The sequence below is a fragment of the Protopterus annectens genome, chromosome 1.part2 (genome assembly GCF_019279795.1).
Source record: "Protopterus annectens isolate FY-2018-M chromosome 1.part2, PAN1.0, whole genome shotgun sequence".
In the NCBI taxonomy this organism is placed as follows: domain Eukaryota; kingdom Metazoa; phylum Chordata; order Ceratodontiformes; family Protopteridae; genus Protopterus; species Protopterus annectens.
In genome coordinates, this window is record NC_056727.1 from 940,701,760 (window position 1) to 940,723,507 (window position 21,748).

The 21,748-nt window shown below is 38.9% G+C and overlaps 1 protein-coding gene across 1 annotated transcript in view; it reads right to left on the minus strand.

Moving 5' to 3' along the window:
- TOGARAM2 (TOG array regulator of axonemal microtubules 2) overlaps window positions 1-21,748 on the minus strand; it is a 1,500,446-nt gene that overhangs the window by 163,703 nt on the left and 1,314,995 nt on the right. Inside the window, exon 15 of the mRNA XM_044059883.1 lies at window positions 18,530-18,647. Within this exon, the coding sequence (XP_043915818.1) occupies window positions 18,530-18,647 (118 nt within the window). The remainder of the gene's footprint in view (window positions 1-18,529; window positions 18,648-21,748) is intronic.

Sequence of the window (21,748 nt, forward strand, 5' to 3'; positions counted from 1 at the left end):
GTCTCTCCAAACACCATTATATTGGGCGACTTCAACTACCAAAACATAGACTGGGAGAATTACTCTAGCTCCAACACCCTAGCCCAAAGGTTCCTAGAATTTATAAACTCAAATGCTATGGAACAACTTGTTACCACTCCCACAAGAGGGGAAAACATACTGGAACTGATCATCACCAACATGGGGACTCTATGCTCCAGACCAGAAGTGTATCCCTCACTGGTAAGATCAGACCATAAACTAATCTCACTGGATATTCACATCCCGACCCCACCCCCTGCCCAGAAAACCACAGTGAAAAACGTCTCTAAAGCAAATTTCACACGCCTCAAAACCGAGGTGGAATCCTCCAAAGCCCCCAGGCCTGTGGAAAATACGGCCCAGACCACAGAATCCTTTATAAAAGCATTCTATGAACACCTTCAGGAATGCATGGAACATGCGATCCCAAATAAAACCAAGACCCAATCCTCCAAAGGCAGACGTCCTGTCTGGTGGACCCCAGCCATAAACAAACTATACAATAGAAGGAGGAAGCTACTAAATGATAGAGCAAAATTCCAAAAAGGGAAGGCATCTCTGATCAGTATTAGCAAAAAACTACGGGCACTCATAAAATCGTCTAAGGCCAGCTTCGAGAGAAAAATTGCACAGGACACTAAGGATAATCACAAGCCTTTCTTTAGTTATGTTAGGAACCTGGGTGGTAATTCCCAGATATGCTCAGAATTAGTCCAAAATGACAAAAAATACACCGAACCCACAGACATTGCCAACATCCTAGCTGACAGGTTCAGCGCAAACTCCCCCCTCCCCACCAAAAGGGCAAATATCTATCCCAGCAGAGTGCTGCCCCCCTGACATCTCAGATGCTCAGGTAAGAGCCGCCCTCTCCAAAGCAAAAAACACAGCATCAATGGGACCAGACGGTGTCCCAGGCTGCGTCCTACATGAACTCCAAGAAGAGCTAAACCCAAACATAAAATTACTGTTCAATCTCAGCCTTACTACAGGATATGTACCCAAAGAGTGGCGTACAGCAACTGTGGTCCCTCTCCACAAAGGTGGTGCCTCAACGGATCCTGGAAACTATCACCCCATAAGCCTGACTAACTTGGTCTGCAAAGCTTAAACCTGGTTGATTTCTTTGAAACAGTCACCAAGGCCATTGACGAGGGAAGGTGGTCCACACAGCCTACCTGGACCTCGCAAAAGCCTTCGATACAATACCCCACTCGGGCATTATAGATAAGCTCACCAGCTTAAATATAAACCCCTGTGTCACTAGATGGGTTGTAAACTGGCTCAAGGACAGAACCCACATGGTTAGAATTGCTGGAGCCATGTCAGACTCCAAACCAGTTACAAGTAGCGTCCCACAAGGCTCAGTCCTGGGACCTCTCTTGTTCGGTATATATTTCTCGGAGGTACAGGCCAACACTGAAGGACTGTGGCTGACCAAGTTCACAAATGACTGCAAACTGGGCGCCATAATCGACTCTCCAGCCGACACAAGCATCCTCCAAAAGGGCCTCATAGAAACAGACAACTGGTGCCAGAGCCATGGCCTAAAGCTAAACGCCAAAAAGTGTATAGTCATCCCCTTTGGCAAAAACAAAGTGCCCACAAATTACCACATAGGTGGTAATCCATTAAGTACCGAAGAAGTAATTAGGGACCTGGGGCCCCAAGTTGATAGCAATCTCTCATTTGACAACCATGTGGCCAAAGTGGTTAGAAAAACATTTTATATAGCCCACCTAATCATGAAGGGATTCACATCTAGATCAGGGGAGGTCATCGTGCCTCTTTACTCATCCCTCATCAGGCCCATAATTGAGTACAATGCCCCTTTCGGGATGTACCTTACCAGACACCTGCAGCAACTGGAAAGACCCCAAAAGTACCTCACCAAGAGGATCAAAGGGCTCAAACAGATGCCATATGCTGCCCGGTTAAAGAAACTCCAGCTCTACTCAGTGGCATACTGCCTGTTCAGAGGCAATCTGTGCCTGACGTATAAAGCCATGTCCAACCCGGAATTAATGGACATGCTGCACCTCAGAAATTCCAAATCCCATCGAGCTACACGCTCAAGAGACTTGAACCTCAGCACTGAAATAAATAGGACATGCTGGAGGGACAGATTCATAACCCAGAGGCTCCCTTCACTCTGGAATAAAATCCCAGTCCAGGTTAGGCAGAGTCCCTCATTGACTCTCTTCAAGAGGAATCTTGATGAGTGGATGGGAGATCGTAGGTTTACCCCGGGTATCACTTCTGTGTCACTGTTAGACAGAGGCACAGTATACTAACCTCAAAAAAGGGCATAGCAAAATTAATTTAAAATGGGTGGCAAAAGCCAAACACATTCTGGCTAGGCTTATAAATGCCCTAGGGCAGATAGCCTAGTATGAACCTATGAACCTATGAAGAAACAACAAACTGTGATCATGTTTTCCTATAAACTTGTGCTCTCAAACTGTTGTAATCTTCTAAACTCTTGTGAACTTCAGCTTTTATATGGATACAGAGTATTGTAACACTTCTGCAGCCAGTTTGTTCCTTACACTTTTCTGAGTCTATTTTTGATTTAAATAATTGACTTTTTTTGTTGAAGTGAAACAAGGTACAGCTGCTCTCCAAAGGTCTCGATTCCAGAAAAGAAACCAAACAATAACGAAAATACAGGACAAGACCACCACTACGATGCACATAAAATTCCAAAGTTTAATTGTAGACAAGAATGAGCGCTTTCACGTGCCAAACGCTGCATGCTTCATCAGATTTCATTTACTAATCACAGAACAGTCTTTAAATATACTAGCCAATTACACTTAATTAAATTCAATCAATTAATTCATTTAAATCAGGCAAGTAGTCATAGTGACTGTTACAATGCTGTTAGTTCAAGTCATTCATAATTAGGTTTTAGGTCTTTCTTGATATAAGTGTCTTTAAGTGATATTTTACCTTTAAATATCACGTCATCAGCAGCTACACCACCGCCTAATCAGTAGGCATTAACCGAACAACAGGAAGTTAACGGTCTGGGAGCCAGACCGAAAGTGCTGGGTAAAGGCTCAGCAAGTTTTTTACCATATCCAGTGAAACTTCACGAACCTTTCAGAGACAGGTCACACAGTTGGCATACCAGGATCAGTAACATTGTTACTGTCAGCAGCTTCATTGATATTCGATGTAGCATTGTTTGGAACTTTATTATTGTCATTACTAAAAGCTACTAAAATCACCTTTATTACCAGATACACCAATGATAATAAAAATATTGTTTATATCATCAATAAGAATTGGAAGGTACTTATTGCTGACCCCAAGATTCAGATTATAGTGGGAAATACTCCTTTGTTTACTTATAGAAACAGTAAGAATCTAAAAAGAATTTTATGTACTGAACACTATCATGATGAATTTAATAGCAGCATGATTAAGCACTATGATAGGTTAGGTACTTATCCCTGTAAAAAATGTAACATGTGCAAGTTTATTTCGAAGGAACAAGATTTTATTCATCCTATTATCAACTATAGATTTAAACCTAAGTTCCATGCTAGCTGTGAAGATGAAAATCTTATATATTTAGCAACTTGCACATGCTGTTCAGCGTTTTATGTAGGGATGACATCCAGGAAATTAAAAAACAGGATTTACAATCACATATATGATATAAAGAAAAATAATCAACAGAATGCATTGGCGAAACATATAAGCAGTTTTAAAGATCACATTTTTGAGTTCAGAGCATTACAACTGATAACCAAAAATAAGAGAGGGGGGAATAACAAGAATTACCTAGAATCTATTGAATTGTGCTGGATTTTTAAATTACGAGCGCATATAGAACCTGGTTTAAACCAATTCATTAGTATCAAGCCAGTATTAATTGCACGTAAATATTAAATAGTATCAGGAAATATGATAAGAATTATGTGTATATATTTTCATTATATATTTATTTAGTATTATTATTTTTACTTTTACATGGGTTTTTGCCATCTTCATGAATTGACATTTCATTCTGTCCATTCTGACATTTCTATTTTTATGAATTCATTATTATTTCATGATTTCCTTATTTATATATATTATAGATATTTTATATATATACATTTTCATATATTTTTATATATGTATTTATATATGTTCATATATCTTGTTGCATATTGTATAGAAACATACATTTTTAGTTTTATATGGTTTTAGGTCTTTCTTGATATAAGTGGTTATTATGAATGACTTGAACTAACAGCATTGTAACAGTCACTATGACTACTTGCCTGATTTAAATGAATTAATTGATTGAATTTAATTAAGTGTAACTGGCTAGTATATTTAAAGACTGTTCTGTGATTAGTAAATGAAATCTGATGAAGCATGCAGCGTTTGGCACGTGAAAGCGCTCATTCTTGTCTACAATTAAACTTTGGAATTTTATGTGCATCGTAGTGGTGGTCTTGTCCTGTATTTTCGTTATTGACTGTTTTTGTTGAGATTTCCTATATGCCTAACCAATATGCTTTTATGGGCTGTCAGCATGATATTGTGCTGAGTTTACATTACCCTGTATTTAGTTCATAGCTGAAAATGGAGGTGGATATTGAAATTCTGAGGTTCATAAATGCACTCCTTGAAACTGTGGAACTATAATGGAAAGGTGAGGGATTCACACTTATCCCAAAATAGCAGTGTCACTGACTATTCCACCTTTTTGAACTTCAATAGTCAGGGAGACAAACAAGTCCCAGGGGCATGACAGAGACCATTTATATGGTTTAACAGTGAGTTTCAGAATTCACTGATGTTTTGTTGAACTCTCATATTAATTATACAAGTGTTTGGACTTACAGAATCAGGACTTATACCTCCAGAAAAGAATGTGAAATGCGTGCTCCTCCACATGAATTACCTACAACAATAAATAAATAGCTAAAAACAACCCCTTCTCTTCAGACTGACTGGTGCTTTACATTTTAACAATGTCATTGGGAAATCAGTTAGCAACCCAAATGCCATTAGGGCTTTATAGATTCTCCAAGCATCTGCTTTCCAAACCTCATCAACCCACTCAAATAACTTAATTCTCAACTCCATTCAAGTTTTGCTTTGCCTATTTCCTGTGACTCCCTGGTCTCTATATATCTCCCTTCCACTTTCCCCCTCACACTTTCTTTCCTTACCATCTCAAGCTGCAGTCCCTTCTTCAAAGTATCATTCATTATTTTCTTCATCTATCTATACTCCTTCTGTCCCAGAGCACTTCCAAAAAGGACTGAATGCCAGCACCTTTATTTCCACTTTTATCTTTGACTTTTCTAACTTCTTTCCTCTTTCACCCCTTTTGCCTTTGACATGTTTCCTGCTACACTGATCCTACTATTATTTCATAATTGTTTTTCCACCTCCACCCGACGCATAATTTCCTATTTTCTGTATACCTTTCCTGCTGATAATATTTTCGTAACATAACTGTTAACGTCTCTTCTACTTTTTTGCACAGAAGATAACCTAGCCCTTCACTCTTTTATCACTGACCCACTAAGCACATTCACAGTCATTTCATATATACTAAAATAAGCACCCCCCCCACACCATCCATTCGGTTATCTCCACTTCTCTAATCTTTTTGTACTAATCTTAGTCTTTTTGTTCCTGCACATAGATTTGTCATATAGCTTATGCACAATTTCCACAAATTTATCCCTTAGAAACACTACCAAATGCCACAAACAAAACCTATAAAAGCCATCCTCCCCAACATCTCATTCTGTCCACATAGTCCTGCTGTCTCTCTCTCTCTCTCTCTCTCTGCTTCTTAATGTTGTCTGTTAACAACTCAGCATTCACACTTTCTGCTTTTTCATAGAAGCATAGAATGTACAAGGCAACTAGGTCATGTGCCCATTAATGCCTTGCCAATACCCACCTTTAGACCTTACCTCCTTTTAGTGATAGACCAGTCATGCTGGGAGGTGATGAATTCATGAATATCCATCCAATTCTCCAATTCCTTCCTAAAGGAAGATAGCATGTCTCATTCCTTGATCTTGAGAGGAAGTTAGTTCCAGAGAAAGGGTAGTCACTGCATGATGAATTTGTCTCTCCACTGTAATGTGTTTATTCGCTGAAAGACATTCAGATATCTGTTTCTAGGTTTCATAAAAGACTGTTGGATTTTTGGAGAAATAAGAGATCATGGACTGCAAGATCCCTAATGCCCCAGAATGCAAGGCACAGATTGCCCCTAAGGAGTCTTTAGGACACTAAATACAGGGATAAAGCCTCTAGACTTTCTTGATAGGTCCTGTCCCTCAGTGCCATGATCTTTTTTTGTGGCCTCTGTAACTGCTTGATACGTTTAGTAAAGTAGATCATCCATCAGAGCCACAAGGGCGAGAGACTTAAACCTCGACACGGCTATTAATAGGACGTGCTGGAGGGATAGATTCATCACCCAAAGACTCCCTATGCTGTGGAATAAAATCCCGGTATATGTCAGGCAGAGCACCTTGCTGGCCTTGTTCAAGAGAAATCTTGACCAATGGATGGGAGATCGCAGATATACCCCAGGGATTACCTCAGTGTCACTGCTCGACAGAGGCACAGCAAAATAATGGGTATAGTTCCCCATACTAAAGGGATGGCGTAAGCCACAAAACTATGGGCTAGGCTTGTAAATGCCCTCGGGCAGATAGCCTAGTATGAACCTATGAACCTATGAACCTATAGATTGCAGAAGGGGCATTGTATTCTATGACAGACCTGATCAGTGCAGGTTAAAGGGTGCCAGGACTTCTTTGAACCTAAATGAAATACTATGTGCAATCAGCTGCACCAGCTAGAAAGATTTCCTGACCACTGTTGCAACATGACAGTAAAAGGAAAGCGAGTAATCTACCCATGTTCTAAGATGTCCAACAATATCTTCATTATCAGAGTGGAGTGTTTTCTATGCTATGAGCTGGGAGGAGGTTTTGTTTGTCAAATGAAACAATATTGCATTTCAAACATTTAATTTTAGCCCACTGTCAGCAAATCAGCTATTAAATTGTGTAATTTCACTTTGTAGCTTCTGTGTTTCAGAAAGAGATTCAAATATTACACCCAGTTTGTAGTCATTGCCAAACTTTGTTAACCAGATATCCTGATTTTTGATTTAAAGATCAGAGAACTATATGACAAATAGCTAAAGTCCTAGCATGGAACCCTGTGGTACCCCACTGGTTACTTTCATGTTCTCTGCTGCTGCACCTGCCGCTCTCATGGTGTGGATCCTGTGCTTCAGCCAATTAACTAGCCATTTAACTACACATAAGGACCAATTTGGAGGGCATTAAGCTTGATAATGTTGGTATGTGGTACAGTATCAAATGCTTTTGCAAGTTTGAGATATGTTGTGTGGAAAGCATGACCACTGTCCACAGCTTGTGTTACCCTCTCAAACAATATTACCATATTCATTAAACAGAATCTGCCCTTAACAAAGTCAAACTGCTAGGAGTCAAGTATTACAAGATTTTTTTTTTTATATAGTAGTTTATCTGGCCTATTATATTACATGGCTTTACAGATGAGGCTCGTCAGGCTGATGGGTCTGTAATTCCCAGGTTCCACAAGGTGTGCTAAACCATGAGGACAAAGCCAGTAGAGAAGCTCTGGTTGAATAAGTGAATCCACCAGCAAATGTTTAGTGTTGATCAGCTGGCAGCTTGTTATGTTGTCAGGTCACAGAAGGGATTTTTTTTGTTTTGTTTTGTTAAGTATTTTTTAACAAGTGTTCCTTTGAGAAGATAGGGGTTTTAGCTCCTTTGTTGTATGTGGTTTTGGTGTAGATGTCTCTGGAGTGAAGTTAGCACTGAATTTGTTTGCCAATATACTTGCAATATCCACAACATCAGAATAGATAGTGCCATTCTCAATCAATTCAGAGCAATGTTGGGGATTATTTTGTAATTTCCTGACATCCGTAAGAAAAGATTTGTCATTATCCTTATCTTCTGACATTAGCTTAAGTTCATAGGGTGCTTTAGTTTTCCTGACGCTGTTTTTCCTTTAACTTGGATAACCTTTTGATGTTAACCCTGATTTGTGGGTCTTCAGTTTTGCTGTACATTCTAATGAGTTTTGTTCTCTTACTGCATTTTTTATTTATTTATTTTTTATTTATAGATGTACACCACCAGGCTGTGTTGCTCTTTCCTTTCTCTTTTTGTTTGTTTTTTTGTACAGGCTGATGGGTAGACACAGTTTTCTAGGCAAACTTAGAATTTGTTGTGCCCAGGGCAGCCACGGTGATGCAGCGGTTAGCATTGTCACCTCACAGCAAGAGGTTCTCTGGTTCGATCCTCGGCTGTGGTGCCTTCTGTGCAGAGTCTGCATGTCCTCCCTGTGGTTACGTGGGTTTCCTCTGGGCGCTCCTGTTTCCTCCCACATCCCAAAGACATGCTGTAGGTGGATTAGACACTCTAAATTGCCCCTAGGCATGTGTATGTGTGCCTTCTGTGGAATTTTGGGTGCCGGGCTGGCAACTCGACCCCATAAAACTCTACTGCCAGTCATGAGTGGACAGGTGATCCACTGTGGCGACCCCTAACCGGGAAAAGCCGAAAGAAGAAGAACTACTAGTTGTGCCTATGTTTTAAAGATACAATTATATTTGAACTTAGAGAGTTCCTCACATAATTGTATGAAGTTTGTGTATTTGAAGTCTTTGAATATTATGCTATTTCCCTCAGCTGGGTTACAGATTTTGAAAGAGAAGGTTATCAATTTGTGGTTTGATTTGACTGTGGAAGGGTATACCTGTGGGATAGTACATATGGCTGCTACATTTGTAAGGACCAGGTCAAGAATATTTTCAACTCTAATAGGCTCTTTAACTATTTGATCCACAAAATTCTTGCATATAATGTGCACACAACTGAGGAATTTTGGGGTTTAGGTCTTCTAGTTTATCAATAAGTAATTAGAAGTTTCCCAGGATGATGGATTTGTTTGTGCACATGGAGTTCATCCAATGTACTTAAGAACTGGATATTGTTTTCAGGGGTCATTGAAGGGGTCCTGTAACATGGTATAATGAGATAGTTGGTTTTATTTTGGCCGAGTTGAATCTCAATACATTTGGTTTATCGATTTGTAGGAATCTGTCCTGAGATAATGTGGTTTTATACATATGGATACTCCACAACAGTTTCCATCAGTCTAAAAGCTTATTAGACACAAATCCCTAATAAAGAAGAGGTGCTTTCTGTAGTCTTAAACCAGGTTTCAGTAATAATAAATGAATATGCTTCAAATACAGGAAGGCTTCAAGATCAGGCAATTTGTTATTTAGACCCCTAGCATTAAGCAGCAACAAAAGTATACTTTCCTATGGTAATCTTAATTCCTAGATAACTGACCATGATAGTTCTTATAAACAAAACCCACAATGCTTCTTACTCTAACAACCCAAAAGAACTATAATACATTTTACTGCTTCTGACTTTAAATCTGACTTCCTTGTAAACCGCTGTACCTCTGTTAATGATATGAGTAGAAAACTCTTTCCTTATTCTTCAGTAGACCATGTAATAATCCCCCCCCCGTGTTTTAAATCTTTCCTTACAATGCTCATCACCACTTCCATCATCAATGGGAACTACAGACTTAACAGCAGCCTGCCTTGTACTTCTTTTTAAGCTGATCCTCTTAGAGTACATCTGATTAACTGTGGCTGCCAGATGGAGAGCTCTATACAACATCATAATACTACCACCACCTTATGGCCAAAATTCTTCTCTCTCAGAAACTCCCATTTAACTGTATCAAAGAATATTTTAATATAAAAATGTTCCTTTAACTTAATGACTGTTTGTCAGCTGAATCTATTAACTTCTTACTAGACTTGAGTGGTCCGAGGAGGGCCTTCTTATTAAATAGCCCATCTTCTCTCCTTCAACCAGCTTATTCATCAGTGTTGGCATCCCTGTACCAACTTACCAATGTGTGCTAACCATATCACTAACTCTGCCGCTGCCACTAATCCCATCCCTTCAACCTTACAGATTATCCACATTACCTTACTCAAAATTCTTTCCTTAACAGAACCACTATTCAGGAAGATTATGTCTGGATGTAGTGTCAATTGTTTTGCTTTTTATTAATTTGACCAATTACAAAAAAGAAGCATTTGTTTTTTTCTTTTGTCATCAGTTTAGTTTTGGCCATTTTTGTAGGTTGTGATGTACAGAAATCAAAGTAATATGCATTAGTGTTTCTGCACATAGATTACTGATAACATATCCCTTACTTATACTACAAGGATAAAGGCAAGGGCGTCCAGGTTTAAAAAAAGTAATGAGGAAACTATAAAGAAACCTCATGAAATCTTAAAGAAGGTGGAAGACTATATCCGGAATATTCACAATTTTTTTATGTTAATGAAGACACCAGACTTTGGCTGTACAGACAGAAATATGAAACAAGGGGACGTAAAGAGGAACTCCTACAATTTCTGGTTAAAAGGCTCATCTACTCAAAGCTCCCCTAAGCCTGGCTTGGACCCCTGTGACTACAGGACCTTGGGTTTATATATATATATATATATATATATATATATTTTTTTTTTTTTTTTACACATGTTCTAACAATCTCAATGCTATTTACTGGTTCTGTGTTGCAGTTATTGATTTGGTTACATAATTTTTCAACCTGCACTTCTTAAAGAAACACCATCTGTTTGTTTACTGTACTGGTCTTAGATCATTTTAACAATATTCTGATATTTCCTAACATCCTCTCACATTTCAAAACCTGTTCTGTGTTCTCCTGAGTTTACCAAAATATTTCTAAGTTTTGCAAAGTTTTTCTGTGTTTTTAGGAATTTTCCTACATTTGCATACATTTTTCTGTATTTGGAAACTTTTCTCAGGTTTGTGAACTTATTTCCAAGGATTCGTAGTACTGCAAGAATTCTTCATTTTGTTGTAAAACATTTGTTACTGCACTTGAGCCAAAAAACATTTTTTTTACAGTAACAGAGGTTTTCTTTCTACACTCTGGTGGGAGCAGAGGACTGTTCAACCTATCTGAGTTGGGAACTGTTGGTAGAAGGCTTATTTTGTGTTTATCTGATTGGACTGAGGTCTTAACTGTATAAAATTCTTTCAACCTGTTGGTATAAAAGCTTTACATTCTTGTGAGACTGTGCTCATTTATTCAGAGCTTCTCTATGCTTAGCTTGGACACCTGTAACCACAAGACCTTGGGTTCATCTAAAATCATCTGTGGACCTACAAAGCTGATATAAGTAAGAAACACCATCTGTTTGTTACTGTACTGCTTTTATATAGTTTTAACAGCATCCTGATGTTCTCTAACCTCCTCTGATACTGCAAAAGCTGTTCTGAGTTTTCCAAAGATCTCCTGAGTTTGTCAAAATATTTTTAAGTTTTGCAAAGTTTTTCTGTGTTTGCAGAGGTTCCCCTACATCTGCATATATTTTCTGTATTTGAGAACTTTTCTCAGGGTTGTGAACTTATTTACAAGGATTTCTGATACTGCAGGAATTCTGCCTTTTGTTGTAAAGCATTTGTTACCACACTTCAGCTTAAAACCAGTTTGGTTAACATTAAGAGGGTTTTTTTCTGCACTCTGGTGGGAACAGAGGGCTGATTTAACCTATATGAGTTAGGAACTGCTGGTGGAAGACTTATTTTGTGTTTATCTGATTGGCCTGAGGGTTTAACTGTGTAAAAGTCTATGAAAGCCTCATATCTGCACATCGCACAATGCCTTGTATATTAAGCAAACCTCTCCAGTTTAAAATCTTCTATAGGAAATGCTGTCCGTAGTTTTCCACTGTTCATAGCTCCTCAAAGAGCTGCTAGTTTGCACAGAGGGCAGCACCACTGCAAGTCATTTCATAGTCTACCACTAAAAACTCTCTATTATACTTTAAAGTGTTTCTCCCCTACTCCTTTCCATCTACTAAGGATCTGATATAATGGATATTCACTTCCATGTCACCTCTGTTTCTGACCTGATGGATATAGGGATTTTAAGGCAGTGTAGTAACTGCCTCATGTTCACTGACAACCATTTAATTTTAGAACATACAAACACATTTAATTTTAGAACATACAAACACAATGTGTGAGAGATGTAGATACACAATGCCATTAAAGGCAAAGCTCTCATATACACACATGAAAAGTGCAAACCAGGTTGTCGTCATTACACCCAAAACATTCACTATCAACACTAAGGAACAAACACATAGACCTGCATTTGTGGAGGTACTCACTTGTAATCTACAGAAACCTCCAAGATCTCCTAAAAGCATTTATCAGTGGCTCCACTCACACTAAAAAAGGCAGCATCTCACAGAAAACATAAGTCTAAAAAACAGAGTAGCCCTGCTTCCAAGCCCATAAGGGCAACATACCACATGACCAGACATTCTAGTTATTGGGGATTCTATTGAAAGACATACCAATGTCCCCCTTACCAGGCTAAAGAAGGAGAAGATCACAGTGAGCAGTCTGTCTGGAGTCAGGATCCAACAAATCATGCATGCACTTGGGTCTTTAAACCACAAGTACCAGTATGACACGGTCATAGTCCATGTGGGCAAAAACAACCTAAGGTGTACCTCAGTGGACTACATGAAGAGAGATATGATGGAGCTCTCTGAATATGTGTCCCAGGTGGGTATGAATCTAGCCTTGAGTAGCATCCTACCTTCACCACTGATGATGCCACAGTACCATGAAAAAATGATTGACTTCAAAAATTGGCTTAGTTTCTGGTGTCACAACAAGGGGATTCATTATCTGTTCACTTGGGGAGACATGACTGACAAACCATGATTCTTTGCCAGAGATGGTTTGCACTTGTCACCACTTGGCTTCCAGGTACTGGCAAAAACTTTATCTATCCCCATACTGCCTTTTTAGGCCATTCCAAGTTGTTAAACCCTCCAGCATAAGAAAGAAAATCACTCACAACTACCTAAAGGTACTGCTACTCAATGCTAGGAGTTTAAATAAAAAAATACACTCCCTGGAAATGCAGACATATGTGCAGTCACAGGAACATGGTTCAGAACCATGGAAACCACTCCAGCTATCAAAAGCTACATTGCCTTTTATACATTTTGATCTCCCCTCAGCTCAGGATAAAACAAAGGGATGAGGTGTTTCAGTGTTCATAAAGGACAAGTACACTGCTAGAGAGGTCCAACAACATGACTCACTTTAACTGCTTCATGTCCAACTAACCATAGGTGGGACCCCCTATCAAATCCTTGTTACAGATTCCCTAACATGAGTCTGGAAAACCACATCTCCTACATGAACCTACTGGAACCTTTTAACATTCAGCCTAACACCATACTTATGGGTGACTTCAACCACCCCTACATAAACTGGGAGACTAATATGACCCATACTTCACTTGCTCAGAGGTTTTGGACTTCTTCAATGCAAACACCCTGGAGCAACTAGTTAGCTCCCCAACTAGAGTTACAAATACCCTGACCTAATAATCAAGAACATAGGGGAATGCTGCTCCCTCCCATGCATTAACTCCTCCCTGGTAAGATCTGATCACGAAATCATCTCCTTTAGTATTAAAACTAACCTAGAACCCCATCAAACTCCAAACCTGTTAAGAACTTTGCTAAGGACAATTACCTCAAACTAAGTGACAGCTTATTAAACTTCCAAGCCCCTCTGAACCTGGATGACACTAAGGCCTACTCTGTGCCATACACAAAAGCACAGTACAACCACATTCATAGTCACATAGAGGAACAGTACCTGTCTGAGTCAAATCTATGATTACTTGCAAAAATAAACCACCCTGATGGACCCCTAGCATAAATATGCTATTAAACAAAAGGAAAACAATCTTCTCCAAAGCCAAGAAGGGAAAACTGTGCAAAATGACATTCACCTGTCTAAACAAACAAATTAGAGAGCTAGTCAAATCTGGCAAAACAAACTATGAAGCAAAGATAGTCTTCCAAGTGACAAATAACCATAAGGCTTTTTTAATTATGTTTGTAACCACAGGGGAAATGCTCAGCAATGTACCGAATTAATCATGAATAGCAACACTTACACCCAGCCTGAAACTATAGTGCATCTGCTGGCCAACAAGTTCAGTTCAAACTTCTCCCCTCCATCACCTCCTAACACACCAAAGAAATACCCACAACCGCCCCCTACTGGTCATTGCAGAGGGAGGAGGTCTTTACTGCACCCACAAAATCCAAAAACACAGCCTCTATGGCTCCCAACAACATTCCAGGATGCTTCATAAATAGCTTAAAATAGAATATATCAGGAAAACTAGAAATCCTCTTTAACCACAGCCTACAGACGGGCTTTGTCCCAGAGGATTGGATGACTGAAACAGTCGCCTCTCTGCACAAGGGGAGGCCATGAACTGACCCAGGGAACACCAGACCCATAAGCCTGATCAGGCTTATCTGCAAGGCCAAGGAGAGGATTATCATGGACCTGACCAATAACAATATAGGAAATCTCCAAACACTTGACCAGACCCAATTTGGCTTTGCCAAAGGGAGGTCTTGCCTGCTTAATCTGGTGGACTTCTTAGAGAAAGTCACCAGGGCCATGGATGACGGTCAAATAGTACACACAGTTTATCTAGACCTTGCCAAAGCTTTCAACACAATCCCCTACTCAGGGATCATAGATAAACTTACCTTGTTAGGCATAAACCCCTACATTGACAAATGGATAGCAAACTAGCTCACTGCCTGTATAGATTAATCCCATTCCAATAAGAAACCTGTTACTAGTGGTGTCCCACAGGGCTCAGTGTTGGGACCCCTCCTGTTTGGTATATACATCTCTAAAGTGAAAGCCAATGTTGACAGCCTCTGGCTCATCAAGTTCGCCAACAACTGCAAGCTGGGAGCAATCATTGAATCCCCAAATTATGCTGACATCCTACAAATAGACCTAAAAATGATAAATAATATAGCATCTCGGCTGTAATAGCCTTCAAGGAGTAAAAACATTAAAACACATAACCAATATATAGCTCTGATACACCCAGAATAAATTAAACAATTATACAACTATGTTACTGTTTTAGAAAAAATGCATATTAAACATGTAACAGACTCAATCCTTAAAAAAAGCTGCTTTATAAGGAATCTTTATTTATTTTAAAATGTAATACTTTATCCCCCATAGGTCTAAATGTTGATTGTAATGGGAAGGTTTTAATTTGATTAATTAGCTTTATAATTGTTTAACTGATTTACTCTGGGTGTATCAGAGCTATATATTGGGTATGTGTTTTAATGTTTTTACTCCTTGAAGGCTGTTACAGCTGATGCACTAGAGTGTTATTAAAGAGTTTATACTTTGGACTTGGTTCTTCTGGCTTTGTGGTATTTATTACTTCTTGGATTTTTTCATGGTATTTTCTAAAAATGATAAATGACTGGTGCCAAAACCATGGTCTGAGATTAAATGCTAAAAAATGCATAATTATACCCTTCGGTATATCAGCTATCCCTGCAAATTATAATATTGATAGCACATCCCTAAAATAGACATAGTGGTGAGGGACCTAAGAACACAGATAGATAATAACCTAAACATTGACTACCAGGTAGCAATGGTATTGAGGAAATTCTTCTGTGCGCCTCAACTTATAAGTAAAGGCATGGTATCGAGATCAAAAGAAGTTATAGAGCCATTATACTCAGCCCACATCAGGCCCATAATCGAGTACAATGCTCCCTTCTGCATGTACATAACAAGGCACTTACACCAATTGAAGTGACCCTAGTGGTTTCTCATTAAAAAAATACAAAGTGTAAGACACATGTGTTATGCAGACTGACTAAAAGCCCTATCCCTTTCCACCATCTCATATCGTTTATTGAGGGATGACATATGCCTGACCTACAAGGCATTTTCTGATCCAGCCCTGATAAAAATGTTACATATTCGCAAGAAAAATTATACAAGGGTTACATATTCCATGTACCTGAACCTTATTTGTGACCATAATAGAACTTGCTGGAGAGACAGATTCATATCCCAAAGGCTACTTCATCTATGAAATAAACTTCCCATCTTCATAAAAAAAAAGCCCAGCCCTCACTCTCTTCAAAAAGAATCTGGATAAATGGATGGGGAACCGTAAATACACTCTTGGGGTACTACTCATGTCCTTTATGGACAGAGGCAGTCTGTAAAATGACTCAGGGTTCCAAAACCCAAAGACCCACTACCCTGATACTACGCCATCCCATATCTTGGGAATTAAGATATAACACTGTCATATCCTGTGTATTACTGGCTAGGCTTGTAAAAGATCTTGTGCCACTAGCCTAATAATCAGCTATGCACCTATGAACAGTGAGAAACTGCAACATCAGGACTTATACTTCCAATAGCAACCTTAAATGGGTGGTCTTCCACATGACTTACCTACAATAAAGGGGTTCATGATAATAGGTTGACAGATAACTATATTAACTCTCAGAATGGTGAACCATGTAAGTTGGCATTAGAAATGTCAATGTATGGGAATAATGGAGAGCATTGTATTGTGTGAACACAGTACAGCAGGGATTGGGGAATTCGCCCTTTCCCCACTTTCAGTGCAATCTAGGAGTTAGTATATATAATTAGCAGGGAGCATGGCGGCAGTGCAACTTCCCATAAGGTATATTTAGGGAGGCTTGTCCCCCTGCAAAAACAACCAGTTTTTGATTTTTTCTTCAAATTTGATCTTTTCAATGTCGAGTTCTAAAGCATTCAGTGTTCTGCTCGATGCTACAGCACTCAACATTTAGGGGGTGGGTCTAATGACAAGTACCCACAAGAAAGTACTATGGTATGATAATGGGAAATGCATAGTCAGTTTCAGAAAATGATTAACCAGTGGAGAGATGTGTGTGTGTGTGTGTGTGTGTGTGTGTGTGTATATGTGTGTGTGTGTGTGTGTGTGTGTGTGTGTGTGTGTGTGTGTGTGTGTGTGTGTGTGTGTGTGTGTGTGATACATTCTTTTCAGTTAGAATAACTTCAAAAAGTGATAGAGCAAGAAATTAATGCATTTACAGCATTACAGTTAGAAAATTATGGCAGTCTTTCAAAAACTGGGGGTCTAAGTTTGCATGCTTTATAAAATATGAAAGATCAGAAAATGAGATATTTAGCTGCAATGTTGATTGAGTGGTTTCTTAATTGGTGTGCATAAGTGCGCGCGAGCGCCTGTATGTGTGTGTGTGTGTGTGTGTGTGTGTGTGTGTGTGTGTGTGTGTGTGTGTGTGTGTGTGTGTGGAGGAGTTACATACTAAGTTTACCTGGAAGAAAAGCTGGGTGGGTATCAGCCATAAGGAAGCCTATTTCTTTGATTAATATTAGTGAAGAAAGTGATGAAAACAATCTAGGTTTCCTTAGTGTTTTCCATACAAGTCACATCTACACAGAAAGATGAATGTGACTGGTGGCAAAGTGCTCAGGAAGAAGCCAGAAAAATGGAAATCTGAATCAAGATAGTCAGCATCTGGATCAGATCAGCTAGAATCTGAACCAGTGGGAAAGCTTGTATTTATTCCCTGTTGCTCAGCCTGTTACTGTTTTGCTGGAGTTGAAGAAATTTGCAATGATGGCTAATAATATACATATTACTGCAAGGTTCATATCTGCACAACTGAATGAGTGCCTTACCACTAGACCCCATTAGTGGCGATTTCAGAGTTAGAATCACATCCTCACATTACCTAGTGCATGGGGAAAGGTCACGTACTCTTCAGTCCTTCATATCCTCAGCCAAATCTGTGACATGGATTCACTATAAATAAACATTGTTTAACGGACACATAATTACTCTAAACTAAAAGGTCTAAATCCTTGAGAAGTCACATGCTTAAAACAGTGTTACTCCCAAGGCTGTATATAACACAGAAACATTTTTCGGGACAGTAAGCCTCTCTACACCCCAGTCTCTATTTATACTAACTGTGACATTGCACAAACTAGGGGAAAGGGTATTAAACAAACATAAATCTTTCCATCCCCTCTTCACTAAGTCCTGTGAACCACAAAGAAGCAGACAATGCACAACCTAGCCAGTGCTGATGCTTTGAAATGTCAGTAACTGGAATGAGATAATACTCCATTTTGTTGTATCAATACACAATGCTGCAGGATGCTCAGAGCATAGCAGCGGTACATCAGAATGGTTCCAGATGACTGACAGTGCTTTAGAAGGGTGACATTTGCATGCATTGTCTGGAGTCTGACTTTTTATAATAGATTTCACTTAATTCCTCCTCATATCCATTTTTGCAGGAGAAAGACGAAACTTGCTGTGCTGGGTGAGTGACTTTCTATGGATGTATCACTGATAAAGTGTCTAATGTTCTGAGTTGGAGTTTAAACCACATTTTTTTTCTACTGTTCAAAACACTACATTATTTTCTGCCAAATGTTGCAAAGAATTTTTCCCTAATTTGATAGTATCTCACCTTCTGCTTTACGACTGTCATTATATGGCGATGGTCATGTGACGGGAGTGATCGTTCCATACACTTCTCAAAGTCTGGATGGGATGACAAAACAGTCAACATCTTGCGGCCATAATATCTGAAAAGAAAGAAAACATGCCTTGTAAATAACATGCATATCACAGGTCACTTTGAAAAGGGCTACTTTGTGAATGAGAAGCTGGGGCTTGGCACGGCCAGCATCTTCAGACTAGTATGGTATAAGAGCAACAAACTTTGTCTCTGTTATTCACCTTGAAACAACTGAACTGCTTTATTTTATTATATATTTGCTAGCCAAGGAAACAAATGTTTCTTTCTTGAGTTCTTTTCAACTATGTCCCAGGCCATATGGGCAAAGCTAAATACAACCTATATATATATATATATATATATATATATATACATATATATATATGCATAGTGCTTTTAGGAGATGGGAAGAAATTGGTGTACTTGACATGGAGAGAGAGAACATGCAAAAATCCATTCAGACAGTCACTGGAGGTCACTAAAAACCCCAAAGTCTGGAGCTGTGAGGTACAGATCTTAAGAGTATATCTACATGGGGAGTCTGGCTTTGATATTATTTGTTGCATTTTAACTTAAGGAGCTATCAGAATTCATACTAGGATGGAAGGCCACACAGGGAACTGTCAACAATGCACATAAAGCATATGTAATTGTATAATTCTGGCACAATGAAGACAGTGATACATGCACACACACTCACACACACACACACACACACACACACTCACATATGTGAAAGGTTGCAATGTACTTTTCCTGTGGTGTGGTAGGTGTCACATGTCTCATGTATTCAAAGCTGGGTGTGTGTTCAAGGCATTTATTATACATACACACATCAGGAGCTGTAACTTGTACATATACTTTGTATTTCATATGCTTACTGACTGGCTTGTTACTTCTAACACACACATGTGCATCTCCATTCAAGCTTACATTCACACTGACTGACTAAACAAAATGGCACTGATGTCGCACATGCTCAGCAACTTATATGCATGTCCTATCTAGCTATAGTGGCTGACTATGTTCAATATACACACTGATCTCCATCCTTTCTCTTTAACTTTGTTTGACATTGCAAAATACAAAAACAAAAGCTAGACATTATTTCAACGTTTCAACAAAACACAATTGATTTCAAGTCCAAGTCACTGTGTGTTTAGGATTGGGTTTACAAACTCTACCCAATCTAGTTACATAGAAATTCTGACTTGGTTTAGCAACAGGGACACTCTCTGGGATTCATTCAGTACTGAAACATCTGGGTTTACATCAGAGTTGTTTGAAGAAAGCTCACTGTCCTTTTGAATTCGAACAGTCACTCTGGAAATTAGAGTCACTGGCACAAGCAGAAAGAGAAAAACAAAAACGCAGGTACCAGATGAACAGCTCAGTCTTTACCTCAGACCCAATAGTATGTATAAAAAGTCAAACTGTCACAGTAGAAGGAAAATTCTCTATTGCAAGGACAAAGTGAATGCTTTCACGACCTTCCAGGTCGCTTCATCAGACTTAATAAAACACTGGCACAAGCAATCTGCTGTGGCACTGGTTTTGAGACAGGTAACATATGTCTAGGATTCTTTCTGTAATCCATTCCTTCAGATTGAATGATGTAAGATCTTCGTTCCTCACAAATGTCCTTCACAATTTCTACACGATCATAAACTTTGGATGTTTGCATTCCAAAGCTTCTCCTTGTAACAATGGTGGAAGGGATTTACTGGTTTTATCATAGTACAACCTTTGTGACTGATGTTTTCTCATAAGTTGAGCCTTGATCACTCTATTGTTCTTTGCATTTGGTACTAACAATTGTTTACTGATTGGAAGAGTTGTTTGTGTCTGCCTGGACATCAATCTTTGAGCAGGTGAACCAAGCAAGTTGCCTTGAGGAATGTTTCTGAGATTGAGTAAGTTAAGGAAAACATCGGTACCATCTCTTTTGGATTTCTCCAACAAGTGCTTTGCAGTATGAACTGCATGTATGGCAAAACCATCGCCTTGTGGATACTCAGGACTACTGGTAACATGAACAAAGTAGTAATAAGGTTGACACTGTGGTAACTGGAAAAATAACAATAGACTCAGAAATAAACCGCTCCAACGTCAAGCAAAAACTTTATTAAAGCAAAGCTTTCGGGTAACATTGAGAGAGGGTTGTTACCAAAAAGCTTTGGAGCAGTTTATTTCTGAACATGAACAAAGTCTCAAGACTCAGCAAATTTCTTGAACTGCTGACTAGTAAAGTGTGCACCATTGTCAGACATGACTTTGTGCGGACTACCATGGACAGAAAAATGTCTCTTCAACTTTGTAATGACTCTTTTGGACATCAAGTTAGGAAGTAGATCAATTTCAAACCAATATGAATAAAAGTCTACTAACACCAAGAAATGTTGACCATTTCATTCAAACATATTTACAGAACCATCAACCATGGCAATTCAGGAATTTGGTGTAACTGAAGTGGTTCTTTTTGTTGATGTGGTTTGGTGCTGTTGGAAATTGAACATGCTAGAGTTTTTCTTCTCTATATCTTTGGACATAGAAGGCCAAAATACAATGCCTCTTGCCCATCTATTGGTTGAATCAGTACTTGGGTGGCCACAATGCAAAATTTTGATATATCCCTGTTCTAATATTTTACGAATTACCACTTTTGGACTTTTCATGATGTTTCTATCTTCTATCATGAGCTCATCTCTGTAAGGAAAATACTGCTTAATGTCAAGTGGTAAACCAGGTTTGTCGTATTGGCCATCCTTGAATGATAGCATTTTTTAGCTTTGGGAGAATTGGGTCTGAAGGTGTGTGATTTCCTAATTCATCAAGCCGTGATGACGAAAAATTTCTGACTTCCATGACTTCCAAGTCTGCTGTTTCATTTTCATGCTGCTCTGTCGTTTGTCTGGGTGCGCATGACAAAGCATCGGTAAGGTACAAGTGTTTGACCTTTTTATAAACAATAAATACACTACTGAAATTGTACTTTTGCAATTTTAACATCATGCGTTGCAATCGAGCTGGGGCTGTATGTTTTGGCTTTTTCAAAATTGTTACTAGTGGTTGGTGATCAGTCTTTATTTGGATAGGTCTGCCATAAATTTTTTGTCCTTAAAATGTATTTTTGTTTTTGTTTAAATGTGGAGCTTTTCTCCCCGGGCC